The sequence below is a fragment of the Motacilla alba genome, chromosome 12, assembly GCF_015832195.1.
Source record: "Motacilla alba alba isolate MOTALB_02 chromosome 12, Motacilla_alba_V1.0_pri, whole genome shotgun sequence".
NCBI lineage: Eukaryota > Metazoa > Chordata > Aves > Passeriformes > Motacillidae > Motacilla > Motacilla alba.
In genome coordinates, this window is record NC_052027.1 from 20,985,053 (window position 1) to 21,002,988 (window position 17,936).

A 17,936-nucleotide genomic window follows, 5' to 3' on the forward strand; every position below is an offset into this window, starting at 1 on the left:
AACTTCTCATCAGGAATTTCCAACAGACAGCATTCACTAAGAAAAGGTTTGTAAGAGACTGTTAGTCTCTGCATCCCAAGTCACAGTTGTCACTAATAAATACCAATGCTACAGATGCAGAGAATCCATCCAGTTGCAAGGGAGACTGTGTATCTGCGCACTCTGGATCAAGCTGAAACCTTAAAGGTTATCCAAAACACCAAGACATATCTTCATGCCAAGAGGTGTCTTGCCAGCAACACACTAGCCTAGATATCCAGCCCAAGCTTTTGGGTGGCCTTAAAGATGATCCAAGTCCAACAGGGTTTTCCAGACAGCTCAAATAACCTAAACCTGTTTTTTACAGACTTCAAATGAAGTCCTCAACAGACCAAGATGAATTATGGAAGAGACAAAAAGCTTCAGGAGGTCAGAGGAAACAAAGCCAATCCCCTTCTTGACTTTCTCAACTGCTGTCAGAGATCCAACTGAGCCCACAAAGACCAAAAAGCACTACCTCAAAGCTCAATTCAGAGGTAGCTGATGCAGTCAAAGTGTAAGCACTGTATACTAACACCTGAAAGTCAGTTGTTTCAATTATACAGTATAAGTCAGTACTTGAAACAGGACAAGCTTCTGATTCTCCTGATTAGAAACCCTCAAGCAACCAAGTGCAAAACATGGTCTGCCTAACTGCAGAGAAAGCTAGAACACTAGAGCAGCACCTTACCTCTCAGTAACCTCCTAGTTCCAGGCTCAGTTGTTTTGGGTGAAATCTAAAAATACTCTAGATAGCTAAAGATGTTAATACAGTTTGGGTTTTTTTAATCAGTTTACTGCATTATACCATGCATTGACCTCTGTAAATATGATCTAGCTATTAGTCCTAGTAGAATAAAAAACTCTACATATATAATAAGAGGAGCCCTCCTCCACAAACTGCAGGACAGCAACGGTGCCAAAATTAAGCTATGTTACAGCTCAGGGCAACAGAATGTCTTACCACAGTGACAAGTAAAGCCACTTCAGTGAGGAGTCCTCATGCCCAATTAGGGATTGCAAACCCTGTGTTTAGGAGCATGGAAAGAAGCTGAGAGATTTACAAGAATTAGCAGGGCCATGTCTTGAGTTTCCTACAACACCCACTTTTTCCAGTGGAGAAGATCTGTGGTCTTCTGGTGACTCCATCAAATGCCACTTTATCCAATACCAAAAGATGTAAAGCCACCATGACACCAGCTTCTAGCTAAAGGAATCTTTTCCTGACATACATCTTACAGATTCATTAAAGACTCATCTTTCTAGTTTTGCCTTTGGTGTTGGTGTCAAGATTGCTGGCTGCCAGTACAGTAGCAACTCAAATTTGTAATGGGGGAGGGAGGCAGAGGAGCTTTCCTGACAATATTAGCAATTAGAAGTTTCCTGTAACACCAGCAAAGCACTGACTGGTGAACAGCTCTGAAATGCAGAAAATTATTTTCTTCTCTCAGACCCGATCAGCCATTATAAGAAGCCAAGACAACCTCTGTTACCACTGTGACTGCAGGACCCCCAGAACTCTGCAGAGACAACAGTTTATACTACTCACCAATGAATAAGACCATCACAAAGCTCTTTTCTTTGGCAGAACCCAAATTCCCCCACTTTTCAGCATTACATTTTTCCCTTGCCCTCATGTAACTACCTGAGCCACTGATCACTAAACATCTTATATTTACCTCAAGAATGACAGATACCTTTCTCTGACTGCTGCAATTTTTTCCTAATCTCCCAAACTGAAAGAAATCTAGTATTTCCACATGGACCCATGTGCTTCACAAGCTGAAGCACAAAAGGAACTCCTTCAGTCAATTTCCACTGTAACAAACATACCCCCTCCAACAAAGAGGAAAATGAAGGGAGGGGAAACCAAAATTTTGTTCCTACTTTTATTTTCCCATTGGAACAGAGTGGTGTAACAGGCAGTAAACATTTTTTTTCCTGTCATTTCCTGCTCTTATGGACCAAAGCCTTTCATGCCACATAAACAATAAAACTTCTATCAAGCCTGTAAATAGAGAGTGGAAATATAATAGAAGAACTATTTAGAATAGCCTGGGCTTTTTCCTAATGATATTGGCATGTTGAAGACAATCCTCAATTGCTAAGCACCCTAGATCTTCAGCTAAGATTACTTTACAATTTGTATCCTGAAACACTTTTAAAGATAATCTAAGGAGATCACCCAACATTTGAATGTGGACAACACTCATAACGTGACTTGTAGAGAACTCTACATTTGGTTCAGATGTCCGAGCATATTTGGGACCTAAATCTGGAGAAAATAAAAATCCATTTTCTTACAAAGTTGAATTTGCAAGGGAATATACTGAACCCCCATAAACTGAGAATATTTTTTTTCCCTAACAAGACACACATTTTTCCTCTGCTGTACTGGGTCTGCTTAGTATTGCAGGCTGAATACAGCACTAAAACCTCAAGTGTCATTCCAAAAAGAACACTTGTCCTGGGTTCCAGCCAGGATAGGGTTAATTTTTACTGTAGAGCCCAGAGGTTACACTGCACCACTTCATATCATTTTCCAGGATGGAGGAAGGGGTCCCTTCGAGGTGGCACAGCATAGTGTGGTCAGGTATTGTCAAGTGTCCTGCATGGTGATGAGCACATGAACTGTTGGTCTCTTTCCTGTTTATTCTGTATTACTGTTGTTGCCTTTACTGTTAATTTTCTAACCTCATTGCTGTTTTCAGTAAACTGATCTTCTCTCAACTCATGATCTTTATCTGCTGTGCTTCCAATTCTCCTATCCAGCTGCCACAAGGGAGAGAGCAAGTGGAGCATGGCTTGGAGAGCTCTGGTGGGAGTACTTAGTTGGGGAGTACCATTCCCAAACCATGACACCATGAAACTAAGCATGTCTACAAAGAGCAGAAAACATGTCACTGTTTATAATAATCCTGGCTACATGATCTAAAACTATGGTGTGCCCACATTTACAAACACTGCAAGCCAACTTTTAATAGTGGCTTAGCCTACCTGAACTCAGAAGATAATGCTTTTTTCTAGGGGAAAATCCATCCAAGGATCAAATAGCATATAACAGAAACTAAAGCTGAGCTCATACTGACAAGGATCTGCTGTTTGCCTTCACTGGGATGAAGCTATTCCAGCATGTATACAACACATAATGTTATTTTCAAAGGTCTTCTTTGAAACCAAACACACTCAAAAAACCCCAAAGAAACAAAATAACCAAACCAAACAAAATAAACAAAAGAAAAAAACCAAACAAAAAATCAAACAAAACCAACCACAACATCCTCCTCCCACAAAAAAACCCAAACAAACAAACAAAAAAACCCAACACAAATCCCCCAAGAAAAACAAGAAAAACACCCCCAAAACAGTACTTGTAACAAAGATTCCTGTATCTTCCCAGCCAGAAGACCCTTAGCCATGCTGGCTAGATCCCAGCTGAGTTTACATGGACAGCCCCAAAAAGGAAAGAGCTGACTACCTGCAAGTTGTTTTAGCAGAAGAGAGCTTAAAGAGTGCTCCAAATTTGGAGACTAGCACAGGGAAACAAATCAAATCTAGACACAAATAGCTTTTTCTACATGGTCAGTATGACAGAAGCTGAGGAAAGGAAAGAAACTGGAGGTGTTTGCATTAACTTTCTGGAATAGTTAGTATGCTGGGAATGTATTCAGAAGCAGGTCTGCATAATGGAGTGTGGATCTGTCAGCTCAGATATAGCATTCAAGAGACAATTGTCAGCACTGAAAAAAAAAAAAAAACTAGAAAGAAGGAAGCCGTACTCCTGATTTCTCTCAAAAAGCAATTAGTTAAAAAAAAATCCCAACCCTACAAGACAAAACTCTAGCCAAAAAACACATTAGATTTAATATCAGTAATCAACAAAAACAGAAAATCAGAACAGATATAATCTGTAGGATTGACAGAGAGCAGCAACACTGACCTATCTAGGTTAATTTCAAGTAAGAGACCAGAGATGTCAATATCTTTTAACGAGTATGCTACGTATTTCAGCCAAACAACAGAACCTAACACTGTCACTATCTAGCCTCTACAAACATTTCTACGCTTTCTATAAACTGCTGTAGAAATCCACATCTGAGCTACACTTCAAATCCTGCATAAATCAGCCTCCATCATGACTGTCCTTAAATAAACCTAAAAATAACAATAGTTATTTTTATATTTTTCTAGTCTGTAGAAAAAATACAGACTTCCAGTTTTTGTGGGTTTTTTTGTTTAAACAAACTAGTTCAAATCCTGCAACTGTGACATCCAGGTCTTAAAAATGCATTTAATGTATTCCAAAAGGAAGAGGAAAAAAATTTGGGCACTACAGTTTAATCAATATCAGCAAGTGGAAATGAAGACTACACCACATCTTGAATAGGCCAGCTGGGTGCAGGCTGTGGGGACAAATTCAGAGTCAGCTGAAGAGTCAGCTAAAGATGCAGCAACACATTTTCATCACTGAAAACCAAACCCACTACAAATCAGAGACAAAACAAGGAAGTATAACAATCTATATCCAGTTTCTGCATATTCACAGAATTACAGAATCACATGGTTTGCATTGGAAGGGACCTTAAAGACCACCACATTCCAATCCCCTTGCTATGGGCAGGGACACTTTCCACTAGACCAGGTTGCTAACATAGAAAAGACAAACCTATTTGATAAATGCGATCCTTATGAAGAAAAATCTTGTTAATTACATTTCTTTTATTCTGGACATTAATTACACATTCATTCAATAGACACATTTACACAAGTCTATCACCCAGCTGTAACACAACCTAAAAATACATATATTTAAGACGCATCATTTTAAGCAGAACTGTGATTATAAATCCATCAGTAAGATGAATGTTACCACCGTATTTCCAGTTCAGGCTCCCTTTTTGGAAAAGCATTTTTCCAACAGATTTCCCTTCTCTGGGAAACTCTGGGCATGAAATCTGGCTGATCAGCTCTAGTCCTGTACTGGTTACCCACTGCATTAGAAGACATCTAAGGAGCAATACCCAGGCAAAGCTATGCCTACTCTGTTCAGACAAGGCTTTATCTTGCTCCAGCCTGTGTAATCCCTGGAAGTGTGACCTCTCTCCAATAAATCTATCTGGCAGCAGAATCATCAGAGGGAAAACTTTCTTTGAGTCGTGTCTTTTAACACCAAAGTTACTGAAAAGCCTACTCTGTTTCTAAGTGAAATAAATGACAGTAATCTTCACTACACCAGACTAAAAAATAAGGATTTGGATTTGAAGGTCTGCCACAAGCCTTCTCAGCAAGGGCACATCACTGCAATCCCTTAAACCACCATCTGATTTTCAAGTCTTAAAAAAACAAACAAAACCAAAATGGAAGTTGCAGAATCACATTCTAACTACTCCCACTTCTATAATTGTGCTCCCTTTGAAAACTCTTACTAACATTTTAAAAAGAAAAAAGAATTTTATTTCATAAAAAAGTATTTTAAGGCCTTTACTGCAAATGATAATTCTGCAGTATTTTTAGAAACTAAGGCACATGTCATTTAAACATCTTTAATGCATTTCAAAAGATAGATCAATATATTGATTTACCAATTAAATGGATATTAGATTAAGTCTCATCTTATTTTCCCCACTACTTGGTGAAATTAAAAAATCAGCTTTTAGCGCCAAGCACTTCCTCAGTAGATGCCTGATGGGATTCCCTGTGGGATGCATGGTACTAAGGAATGATGACAACAATGGATTTTGTTATTTATCATATCACCACACCCAGAATTCTTCAAGCTACACCAAGAGATTACATGCTCAAAAGTCTCATTTAATACGTAAAATCGCTTCTTCCATCACAAGATAGAGAAACATAAATTCAGTGGGGGATGGGAATTAAGTGAAATTAAATTAAAAATCAGGGAAACAGCAGCATAGAGTCATCATAACTCCACAAACACAGTCTATCCAAACCTCAATAACTCTTGGACATACAACTAAAAGTTTTAGAGGGCCGAAAGTAATGCACAAAAATGTACATTTTTGCAATCTTGTCTCCAGAAGGATCTGAAGATCAAGGCTAAATTCAGCTCAAACTGCAGTAACTCAGGGTTTATTAAATTTTATTAGTCAGCCAAGCAGATGTCACAGCAGAAACATTTTGGGAAAAGATGCCATCAGGAATATCCTAGAGTTTCCACAGAACTGTGTCACTCAGAACTGAATATGTCAGAGGGAAGACACCAAGAACAGTTGGAAATGAGGAAAAAAAAAAAAAAGTGGTAGGTTTTTTTTACTGATGCTAAGCCACATCAGTAGTACTCGAGGATTCCACAGGCACTGTGAAGTGGGACAAACAGATGACCAGGACTCAACAGGAGTTTGATGTTCATCCTATAAAGCTGATGGAACAGATCAGGAAACAGGAAAACCTAATGTGTTTGGCAAATTTGGAATATAGTCTTAGCAGCCAATACCTTTGTGGTTGGGAGACCCAAGCAATATAGGTGCAAAAGCAGATGTAGGGGAATCAAACAACCAAATTTAAAACCTGTGTTCTCACAGTTTAAGATTTTTAAGAGCATTTCACCAAGCCTCTCCCAGAATACAGGCACCACCTGGGTTTCTGACCCTCCATGGAAGAGAGAGGAAGCCACCACCCTATAGAGGCTCCGCTGTCATCAAAAATCATTCAGCAAGATCCTGCTCAATTCTCTATGATGAAACCTAATCCAACAAAGAGGGAGTAGAGAAAAGGGAGCAATAAAACAGTGCACACTGTGCAGTTGGAGGCAACTCACCTGTGGGTTCCTTACAGCTTTGAATGAATCAGCTCAACCCCAAAATTCAACACTTTGCACAGAGGAGGGGGTTGGAACATCCACCCTCAGGATATATTGTCATGATACAACATTTCAACACTTCAAACATACAAGTAAAACAGTGGCACAACTCTGTATACAGTTTATGAATGACTAGAAATTCTGTTACCAGCCATAAGAAAATGTCAATTTCCATGGAGGCCATGAATTCAGTGAGTCAATGAACCCTCCAGCTTTAAGACACAATGGAATTTTTAAACAATTGAGAGTAGGGGGAACAAAAGAAATAATAAAACCACCTCTTGCTGCCAGTTATTCCATAACTATTTGCTACAAAGCTTTTCGGTCTGTGGCCAGAACCCCAAAGTAGATGGACAAGTAACACAGCAGCTCTCCTATCCTCAACATTTGCTTCAGCAGTTTCTTTGTCCTAAAAGGATTAGCAGTTTTAAAAATAACTTTTGGGACTTGCATGGTCTGGAAAATACCAATAAAACACCAGACTATCCTTTCAAGTGAATAAGAAAAGCATCTGCTCTGCATTCCAAGTGAAACAACTTTTTTGACTGTGCAGCCATCAAGATCAAGCAACCATAACTCCAATCAAAGACCCAGTTCCAACAACTCCACACAGCATGGATGATTTTCTTAAATTACTATTTTTATTACTTTTAAATTACTGGTTTTATTTTACTATTTTGAGGAAATCTTACTCTCCCCTAGCTGGGAACACTTGCACTTCCAACAGTAGATTAGAAATGGCAATGCAAGGCATGTATTTGCATAAGATGAAAAATAAAAAAAAATTAAGAAATGCATTTCTCAACCACACAACAATTAGAAGGGGACTTCTCCCAACAGTGCTGATATTTGGCCCTGCATTTCTACAGCCAAGAAACAGGCTGTAAGAATTTCAATAGCAATTAGTAAAACAGATCCAGGAGAGCTCAGCAGGTGGCACCCTTTGTTCCTCAGTGGGAAACTTCACTCTGTATGGATGACTCCCACAGCCAGTGAGAGTGATTCACAGAGGTGGCACACCTGGCTCCAACAGGAAATTGGAATGGTTGAAGTTTCCTCCAGCAAAATTCATCTACCCCCAGTCAAGGGCTTTGCAGACAATCAATAAACAAGGAAAAAATGGGGAAAAAATTAAATAGAAAAACCATATAGGTCACTTTAATACAAACCCTTAAGAGTTCCAAGATGTACACTACTATGTTGGAACCAGGACATCCCTCTGGGTGCCCTGGATGGCCAGACCACTGGCAGGGGGCTCTGAGACCCTGGCATGCAGCCAAAGACACGTGGGGTTTCGATCTTAGCCTGTGGAGCAAATTACCAACTCTGTATGAAGAATTACAAGGCACACAAGTTTAGGTATTGTAGTAGAAGTAGTCACAAAGTGAAAGGAAGGATTTTTGACTGCTGTACAGGGGGATTTTAAGCCTTGTACCCAGGGGTCCAAGTTTTCTACATGGGGGTCAGGAGTTTTAAGATGGAGGGATTTGGGTGTGCCCTGTCCTCCTTCTTTCTCCTTCCTCGCCTCCATGTCTTTGGTGATGTTGGCACTCACAGATTGGTTTAGAGTAGAAAGTCACTATTCAATATAGATAGTAGGTATTGGGGGAAAAGTATAAACACGTAACATGTAATGTGTGATATAAAAGATGGCACCAGCCCCCTGGGAGGGCAGTGTGCCTTTGTCTGAGCTGCTGAACGGGCCACAGCAGTTCAGGAGAAGAATCTTTTAGATAACCAACAATAAACAACCTTGAGACTGGACAACAGAGGACTACTGAGTCTTTCTTTGAAGGCACGGGTTGGAGGAGAGACTTTTCCATCTTTTGGGGTCACCCCAATCCAGGGGTGAAACCCAACACTACTACAGCCTGGGGACTGGGCCTTAATCACTGTCAGTTTTTTGTAGGTTCAGTCACAGCTCCAGTACAACCATGTCAACCAACAGCACAATTTTACCTATGAGGGCACAATCCCCTTTTCCATCCAATTTAAGAGGGAATACAATGCCCAGCTTGCACTGGGTTATGTGTTCAGCTATCCCATGCAGGTGCACACAACCCTGCTCTCCTGGCAGCTCACCAGCAGCAGCATGGAGCTGCAGTGATTGACTCAAGGGCCACACCACTACCAAATCCCTGGGGTTCCAAACACATCTCAAAATGTGTGGCCAAGGTGGGCTTGTATGAGGAAGCTCCATCCTTCACCAAGAACCTCCATGAGACACCTTGCATATTTCTCCCCCAAAAGGTGTGAGAACTGAGTACACTTAATGCGGTGGTCTTCAGGGCAGTTAGGACTTGATGAAAGGAAGGAGAGATCTTGACTCCATTTCAGAAGGCTGGTTTATTATATTATGATATATATTACATTTAAAAAGATCACACTATAACTATACTACAAAGAACAGAGAGAAAAATTCATCAGAAGGCGAGACAGGAATAGAAAGGAATGAATAACAAAGTTCTTTGACTCCCAGAGAGTCCGAGAGCTGCTGCTTTCTTGATAGGTCACCAAGTAGAAACATCCCACATTGACCAATCAAGAAAGCACCTGCTACATTCCACAGTAGCAGCTAACAAATTGTTTACACTTGAAGCTGAGGCCCTCTCAGCTTCTCAGGAGAAGAAAATCCTAGCAAAGGGATTTTCATAAAATATCATACCTACAAAGTACACTCTCATCCCCGGTCTTTCCCAGAAACACTGCAGCCAGCACAGGGCTTGATGCTGGATTGAAACAGCAAAATCCAGGGAAAAAACCAAATGCACGGGAAGCTGAGATCTGGTGGTATTTTCATTCACTGGTCTGCAGAGAGATCACTCCTTCCTTTACTGCATTTCTTCAGCTCTCTGTTGGTGTTACCCTGGAGAACTTTTCCCTTACTTCTGCAGTGCCCACAGGTTAATTTCCCAGAGCATTTTGTACAGGTTTCCTTTTTCCACAAAATTCAGATTACTTATTAATTATGACTTTAAAACCCTCTTTCTTCAAAATCTCTTCCTACACCCCTATGAAGTTTTTTGCACTGTATTCACTTTTTTCCTTCTTTTCTATCTCAGTCTTCTATTCTACTTCTTCATTCCCTTCAGTTTTTACACAGCTTTATTCAGCTTTTTAAAGCTGTGAGTGAAATTCAAATCACAAGCCCCCATCAGACACATAGGGTCAGAGACAGAAAACACAGTATCTCTGTAGATCTCGTTCTGAAGTGACAACCAAATTACACTTAGCAGGTGATTCATATCAAACATGGTAAACCCATGTTTGGAGGCTTCTTTGGTCTTCCTTTTACAGTTCCTTGCCCCAGTGTTTGGTACATTAACTTTCACCCTGTTTCAACCTCAAGGTTCAAAATTATTACTGAAGTAGCAAGAATCTCATGAATGTACATATTTGCTTAGAGTTAAATTACCAAGAGAGAATTTCTGCTCAGAGAAGAAGCCCCCAAAAAAAGAATAAAAAGAGGCCAAGAGTTTAAGAAAACTAGAGCCCAGTGTTAAATTCCTTCATTATAGTCAGACACCTGCCTGTTTGTCAGAAGTATGAAATAAAGAGGAAAAACCTCCGACATCCAAGTGATATTTAGATGTCACCCTGTCTTTCAAAAAATACTGGGACTACTGGGTTCTTCAGACTTTTAGAAATCAGATTCTTTAATATGAAGACTGCTATCCTCCAAAAATCTCCATCCACATTGCCATGATGCCATGTAGAGATGTGTATGCTGTTTGTACACACTGTATCCAAATGCTCCATCCCAAGGATAGAGGCTGGGCTTCCAATAACAGGCTGACATCTAACCAGTGTCAGCTTTGGACTCTGTATTAATGTTTTAGCCATTCATATTAATTAACCAGCTCAATGAGTACCAGAACTTACCTGTTAAGGTACTACACTTTTAGCAGTGGTTCTGTATACTTCAGTGGAGAATACTTCAAGAGAGAAAAATGGGAAATTTCATGTGCAATTGATTCATTCAATAGTCCAGCATAAAAATGCTCTCTCTTTGAATATTCCTTAAACAAAAGAACTTCTGTGAAGCAGCATCAAGTTAGAAGAATAAAGAAGAAATAAAGAACTAGAACAATCTTTCAAAAGGGGACATTTCAGGATTTTAAAATGCAATTACAGTAAAGTAATTGCTCATGGCTATGATGAAATGCGTGAGGACCTAAAAAGTTTCAAAGCTCCTCACCTCTCACAGCAATGGCCAGTGGTTTGCTCTGTCCCTGCTAGTACCTCGAAGGTTCTGTCATCCCAAAAGATGCATTTTTACTATGACTAAGGAAAAAAAAAATCAACATATTTGAAGACCATTAATTCTACATGACTATTTGCTGCTCAACGACTGCTTCTGACCCAACCTCAAGAGTGCCCTCTGAACAGCTATCAATATTTCCAGCACATTTAAAGGTACTCCAGAGGCCTATGAAATTTTAAAATTTAGAAACGGTTATTCTTGTCTCTAGTAACTCTGAGCTCTCTAGAAAGTCATCAGCATTTAAGACACTAAAGTTGGTAACACTTGACATATTTCTTTGAGACACAAAACATCCTTCTCAGGCTACTGGTGCCCAACAGGAGCACAGAGCAGGACCAGCAATGCCTCTTGGGGATGCCATGTGACAGTAAAGCCAGATTTACTAGCCCCACCATTAACATACATTACATCATTCAAGCACTACCAAGCTCCTCAACAAAGGAGAAAAATCCCATTTTAGCACTCCTGCAACTTTTTTATGCTGATGGTTATCTGTGGAAGAGCTGTTGGTTTTTAAGAGTCCATAACCACAAAATTAATTATACTAAGAGGGAGAAAAGAAAGAATGAGGGACAAAAGTATTGTGCCCTTATCTGAAAGGTTATTCAACTGGCCTGGCTTCACGATAGGAATTTCTTCTCTCTGTTAATGGAGGGACTACAGATGAGGAGTTGATGAACTAACTTTGCTGATCCCCTTAAGGATCCTGCAGGGAGTCCTTTATGCCATGGCTGAGATTATGCTATGCCAACAACCTCTGCTTCTCAGCCTTCCACCTCAATTCTTCACCTAGCTCTCTCACAGCAGTTAAATCATTGGCTTTCTGTCCCACACAAGGGTCTTAACCACAGACAAATAGCAAGAAAAGTGCAACCCAGAAAACAAGGAAGCAGGTATTACCAATAAACTCTTTCACAGAACAACAAAAAAAGCAACAGAAGTCAGTAAAACCAGAAGAAAAGGCAGGGAGAATAGCATTTTGTGAGGTAGTGGTCAGGAACCACAGAGGCAATGTGCTTTAAATAATGCCACTTAAACTCAACAAGTTAACCCTGAGATGCCAGACCACAACTGCAGACCTGGGTATTTCTCATAGAAGGACACAGTGACCAGTGACAGAAAAAGTAACAGCCACACCACCAAGGGAGTGGAGATGAGCATGAGGCTGTCACTCCAATTAGCATCACTGGCAGGGACACCATGTACCAGCGCATCTTCTCTGCACAGGCTGGCACAGCACTCACTGGGTACCCAGGTAAAGCAAACACTCAGTATTGTAATATCAGGAACTCCTAACTGCAGGCAGCACAGATAGAATGAACAACCAGAAATTGTGAAATAAAACCCAAAGATCCATAAAATTTTAAGATGCTGGAAAGTGTAAAATGTAAATCAAATTATAATAAACCTTGCTTTTAGGAGCTGGCTGTGAATGGGAGGGGGGAGAGTAGAGGGAGGAGAAAAAAGTTCTCCTGGAAGCACTTTCCAGTATACCTCACTATTGTTCCACCAACAAAGGCATCTCAAATTTCACCATTCATAACCTCCAAACCAGCCAGAGCTCCGTGCTGTGAATTCACTGCCTCCCAAATGCTCCAGAGAATGCAACACTGAGCTGCAGACATTTATTTTCAATTTCACATGGATTTTCACCATGGAGGTCTGGGGTCCTGTGCTCAGGGGTGCCAGGCTCAGCTCTCAACGGGGTGTTCAAAGGGGTTGGCAGAGGACAAAAAAAATGAGAGCCCTGAGAGCTGGTGACGGGCATGCAGCATGGCTCAAGAGCTGTCACATCATGGAAAGGACTTCAACGATACTCCCTCTTACTTTCCCCCTCCTCTCTCTCACTCATGTCCAAGTCCATCTTAGCTCAGGTTATGTCATATGCTCTGTTCCCACATCTGAGGAATATATGAAGTCACATTATTTTTTACTTAAAAGGAACTTTGAGCTTGTTCAGAGAATTTGGAACAAGAGACATATTTTCAAAAGAGTATCAATATTCAGCATTGTGTAAGAATCGCAAGTCACTGCCAGTCTCTCAAGTGAAACATCAAATTTCACATTGAAATCTGATACTGCCAATACAAATGGATACCACAGTAGTTATTACTGATTTTAATCTGCCACTGTTCACTCAACTCAAACAAGTTAACATCTATGCAATCAGTAGCTCAAATGTCTAACACAATATCTGTATACAGGGAACTAGAAATATTCATTACTTAGGTTTTACCAGTCACCTCTTTTAGTTTCAAATTGAGTTTCTGGTAAATGAAAAATTTAAATTTAAAAATTAAAATGTAAGTTTCAACAAAACAGCTTGAAGAAGAAAATTAATCTTACTCAAAATCTTACTCAAAAGCATTTCAGAAGTTCATAGCTCTAGTAGAAACCAGTGTGCAGTCAGAGGGACTAAAGCATTAATCACATCATTGCTGCATGCATACTCCCTGCCCTTTCAATTCTCACACAGACCCCTTGGTCACACTCACTGACCAAAGCAGGACCATTATTGATCTGCAATAATCTTATCAAGATCCCTAAAAACAAACGACCAGACAATCTGGAAAAAACCCCATGCATCCATAATTATTGCACTTGGTCAGCAAGAACAGACATGCTTCAGTTAGGAACACTCAGTGTTTTTTGAGCTTACAGACACATGAGAAGACAGAGCTGTTCCCAAAACTTCTGCAGGAAGTTAGCTGTACATTTTTCATTGAAAACCAGTAGGAAACAGCTGGACTTTAGGTCATATTTCAGAGAGCAGCACTGCTCACACCACTCCACCTCACATAGCTTGTTTGAGAACAAAGCTTCCTCAGAACCAAACACATCGAACCTGATCGGGGAACTCAGAGTATAAAACTATTGGAATACTTTGGAAAACCAAGTGACAAAAACTGCCTTCTAAACACTGCAGTGCAAACAATGCACAACTGAAAAATCATCACATGGGATTTTGACTTCACGTGTCTGTCGCTCCTGGTGTCACAAGGTTTCAACATCCTGCTTCCACTACCACTGACCTAAGGCAGTCTTCCTCATTATCACACTACAGAAGCTCATCCCACACAAAAAGCCATGGGAACCATCATCACTATAATTCTACTGCTTTTATTGTTTTGAATGTAATATTCTCTCTTGCACCTCCAAGACACTCCAAGACCAAATACACTCTGCAGTCCCAACCTTGTCCTACATTATCACCTCAGCCATTGTTGGGAGCTGGGCAGACACCCACAAGAATTGTGTTGGTCAGTATTTCTGTAGCGTTAGTACACTTCACTGGATTTCCTTAAGGAAAGGGCAACCTAGTATCAACTCCATCTTTCTTCCCTGCTTCTGTGGAAGATACCTGACAGGCCTTAGATCTGCACACTTGGCAAGAGGCAAAGGTCCTCTGGAAAGAGAAAGTCCTGACTCCACTTTCAGCAAGAGTTTTAGACATATATTTAAATGCAGGAAGTTGTGCCAAATGTGACTGAACAACAGCAATTCCAGCTCCATTCAAGAACGATTCCAGCCAGGACTATGCAAGCAGGGCACATCAGATCAGAGCCATAAGAGCAAACAAGTTCTACATATTTTCCTTATATCACCACACTCTGAGTCCCCTGACTCTGAAAACAGGAGTAAAGCTCACGGGTTGATGCTCTTCAGTGAGATGCACCACACTCAAGGAAATCACAAACACACACATACAGACGGACACATACTGCACCAATCTACAAGCAACTGACATTGCAGTTACGTACTGCTTGTATTGCAATCTACAAGCAACTGACATGAGAGCCCTGGCTCTTTCACTAACAGAGCAGGAGGCTGCTAACATGGGCATTTCAGCTACTGCAGGCTCCAACCCATGTGGGAGGACTAGACTCTAAAAATTAATGTACTGAAGATTGGTACCCAAAAGTCCAGGAGGTGCCACAAGTCAGATTGCCTGAATATCTCTGGATCCAGGGCAGGTGGGGAACTTCAGTAGCTCTGCAACTCGCCATAATCCCTCCTAGGTTGATCCAGCTATTGTAGGTAAAAACAGGGCAGAAAACTTCCACTTTTTAAAAATAAGAATTTATTTCTTTAAAAGGAGTTCCTTCAAATTCAATTTCATTTTTATAATTTTTCTTTAGCGTTATTAAGCTAAGAACACTTACAACATAACAAACTGGGTCACAAATGAGCTAAATCAAGAACACAGCTTGCTTATTTCAACGGATATTATAAACAAAGCTCTGCTAGATGGAGTATGAACTCTAAATCATCCTCCTAGCATTGTGAAAAACAGCTTTCTATGAAAGACAAACTTCTAAAGAATGCAAGAATCCTTTTACCAATGTATTAGTCACCACACATAACCCTCTTCCATTTTGCATGCTTCTCAACAAAACCAATTCCGGTCATTAACAATTGCCAATAGTCTCTCCCATTCCTCGGTGCCGCTGTGTATCAGGCACTGCAAGATTCTTTTATGTTGCAGAACTATTTTCCTTTGTGTTAAAATTCCCTAAAGCTTGCAATGGAAAGTAGAGTATATCCCTTTAACATACTTACACCACTCTTAATATTGGGAATGGAAAATGTGACATAGGTACTGAGGTTTAAAAAACAGCTACGATGCATGCGGCCAGTTTTCTAAACATAAATCCCATTCTGGGTTCTTGGGCTTTCCCCCCCCCCCCCTTCCTTCATTGTTTCTGTTTTTTGGGGGTTTTTTTGGGTTTTTTTCCATGAGAATGCTGGTTTTACAGAGACAGCCAGCTAAACATAACAGATCATTATGGTTCAGAGATTTCCAATTTGCAACTAGAAATGGTTTATGTTTAGAGTACTAACAGTTCCAAAAGGTATTTAAAAAAGAGAGAGGGAAAAAACCCTCAGCATTTCATAAGTGCCTAAATATGGATTGGCAGGAAATAAATTTAATCTCTACAGTTAATAGCAGTCTTAATGAAATGAATGTTTAACAGAACTGATTTTGTGTGGTTTTAGGAGAACTAAAAATATATTTACACAACTCAGTGCCGCATTTACTCAAACATGGATTCCCTGGCCATTGCGAGCCGCACAGGATCGCCGGGTCCAGGGTGTGTGCGCGGGGGCAGCTCGGGGTGAGCCCGCAGCTGGCGCCTGGGAGGCCGTGGGTAGCGCAGCCAGCGCCGCTGCGGGTCCAGCCTGGGGAGGGCGGGCCGGCCCCCCGGGCGATGGGTTTGCATCAGAACCGCGCCAGCCGCTCGCGGGGGCAGGGAACAAAAAGAAAAAAAATCAGTTAAAGAAAGAAAGTTAGTTGAGCGCGCCCCCGAGTCCGTGCGAGCTGCTGCGCTGGGCCCCCGCCTCCCCGCGGCGGAGCGGCCCGACCCCAGGCTCCCCGCCGAGGGCGCGAGCGGAGCGGGGCCCTGGCGCCAGCAGAACCGGCGAGACCGCGCCCGCCCCCTAGCCCGGCGAGGGGAGGGAGGCGGCGGTGGGGGGCCTGTACACCTGGAGCAGGGCCCACCCGGGAACCAGCCTCCCCGCCCGCGCCGCAGAGACCCCGCGGCCCGCCGGGACCACTGCGCCGCCTCGCCCCCGGCCCGGCTCCCCGCGGCCGCCGCAGCCTCCACCGAGAACTCGGCGGGCCAGCGCTCTCGGAATCGCGGCCGGGGCGCGGGGGGCTGGGCGTAGCCTTACCCTCCGGCTCCATCTGCTCCCGCTGCCGCGCTCCGGCGCTCCCCGAGCCGCTACGCGCTGAGCTGGGCCGGGCGGTTACAAAGGCGGCCGCCGGGAGAGGGGGGTGGGTTTCCTCTCCCTCCCACTGCAGCTGCATCGCGCCATGAGGCGCCGCCAGCGGGACGCGGCGCCCCTGAAGGCGGCGGAGGCGGGATGCGCCCCCGGCCCGGCCCCGGCCCAAGCGGCAACGGGACACGCCGGAGGGGCCGCCCCGCCTGCCGGGAGACCAAGTGCTGCGCCCGGCCCGGGAGCAGCGGCGGGGAAAGGGCACAACCGCCGGGGCTGGCCCCTCCCTAGGGCCGGGAGCGGGGGCCAAGGGGAGGGGGGAAAACACCCTTTCCTGCCCCCTTCCCGCCCGACCCTGGGGAAGTAACGCCTGCCGCTTGCGTGGCCCCTGGGCAGCTTTACGAGGAGCTTCCGCTGAGCCAGACCGGTCCTAGGCTAACCGGGGGCATCCCACAACTCCCCGAGTGAACCGGTGGGCTCCGGGATGCAGCTGCAGGGAGCAAGAGGCGCACAAGCTCCTCATCATTCGCATGCCACAGGGAAGGTGTTTATGCGTCCCTTAGTTAAGAAAGTGGATGAACCCAGGGAGAAGCTCAAAATCATGTCACAAGGATTAGAAAGGGAAATCTAAGGGCTACAGGCTCTACATAGGCTGTTGCCCTTGGAGCCAAAAGCTGCTAGATGCAGCGGCTGGGGCGGCTGTGGATCACATGCCGAGGCCCAGGAGAGACCCGGAGCTGTGCACGGCTTCTCTGGCTCACCTGTTCTTCCATGTACTCTTCAGAGAGCAATTCAGATACGAATTTTGTCTGAGGGGACCAAACCCTGCCAGCCTCTTCCCAGCTCCCAGAACCATTCCAAAAAACAAGAGCTTCTTAAATAGTCAGACCCGAAGGCCCACCTGACTCACTACTCTGTGCCTGGACAAGGAGTAGGATGCTGTAGGTAGGAGGGATTGCAGCAGAGTTGGAGGCTGATGCTCTCTTTTGTAGCCCTGGTGAAGTGCTCCTTCCACACAGGTAAAACCCTGCCTCTTCAGGTGAGGCACATATCTAAAGGAGAGCTTTCTGAGATTTCCCAGCTTCTTATCACAAGGAGTAAATAATACAGAGA

The 17,936-nt window shown here is 42.9% G+C and overlaps 1 protein-coding gene across 4 annotated transcripts in view; it reads right to left on the reverse strand.

The window, feature by feature from the left end:
• The window catches only part of FGD3 (FYVE, RhoGEF and PH domain containing 3), a 100,522-nt gene extending 83,417 nt beyond the window's left edge, over window positions 1-17,105 (reverse strand). For 2 of the 4 annotated variants that reach the window (XR_005258354.1, XM_038148830.1), the window contains exon 1: window positions 16,779-16,892. Coding sequence is in view for 1 of the 4 variants with exons in the window: in XM_038148833.1 (XP_038004761.1) it covers window positions 16,779-16,914 (136 nt within the window). In the remaining 3 variants the exon portion in view is untranslated. Of the gene's footprint in view, window positions 1-16,778 lie in introns of all 4 variants that reach the window. The other 2 variants (XM_038148833.1, XM_038148832.1) reach the window with 2 other exon arrangements.
• Between the last annotated feature and the right edge of the window lie 831 nt (window positions 17,106-17,936).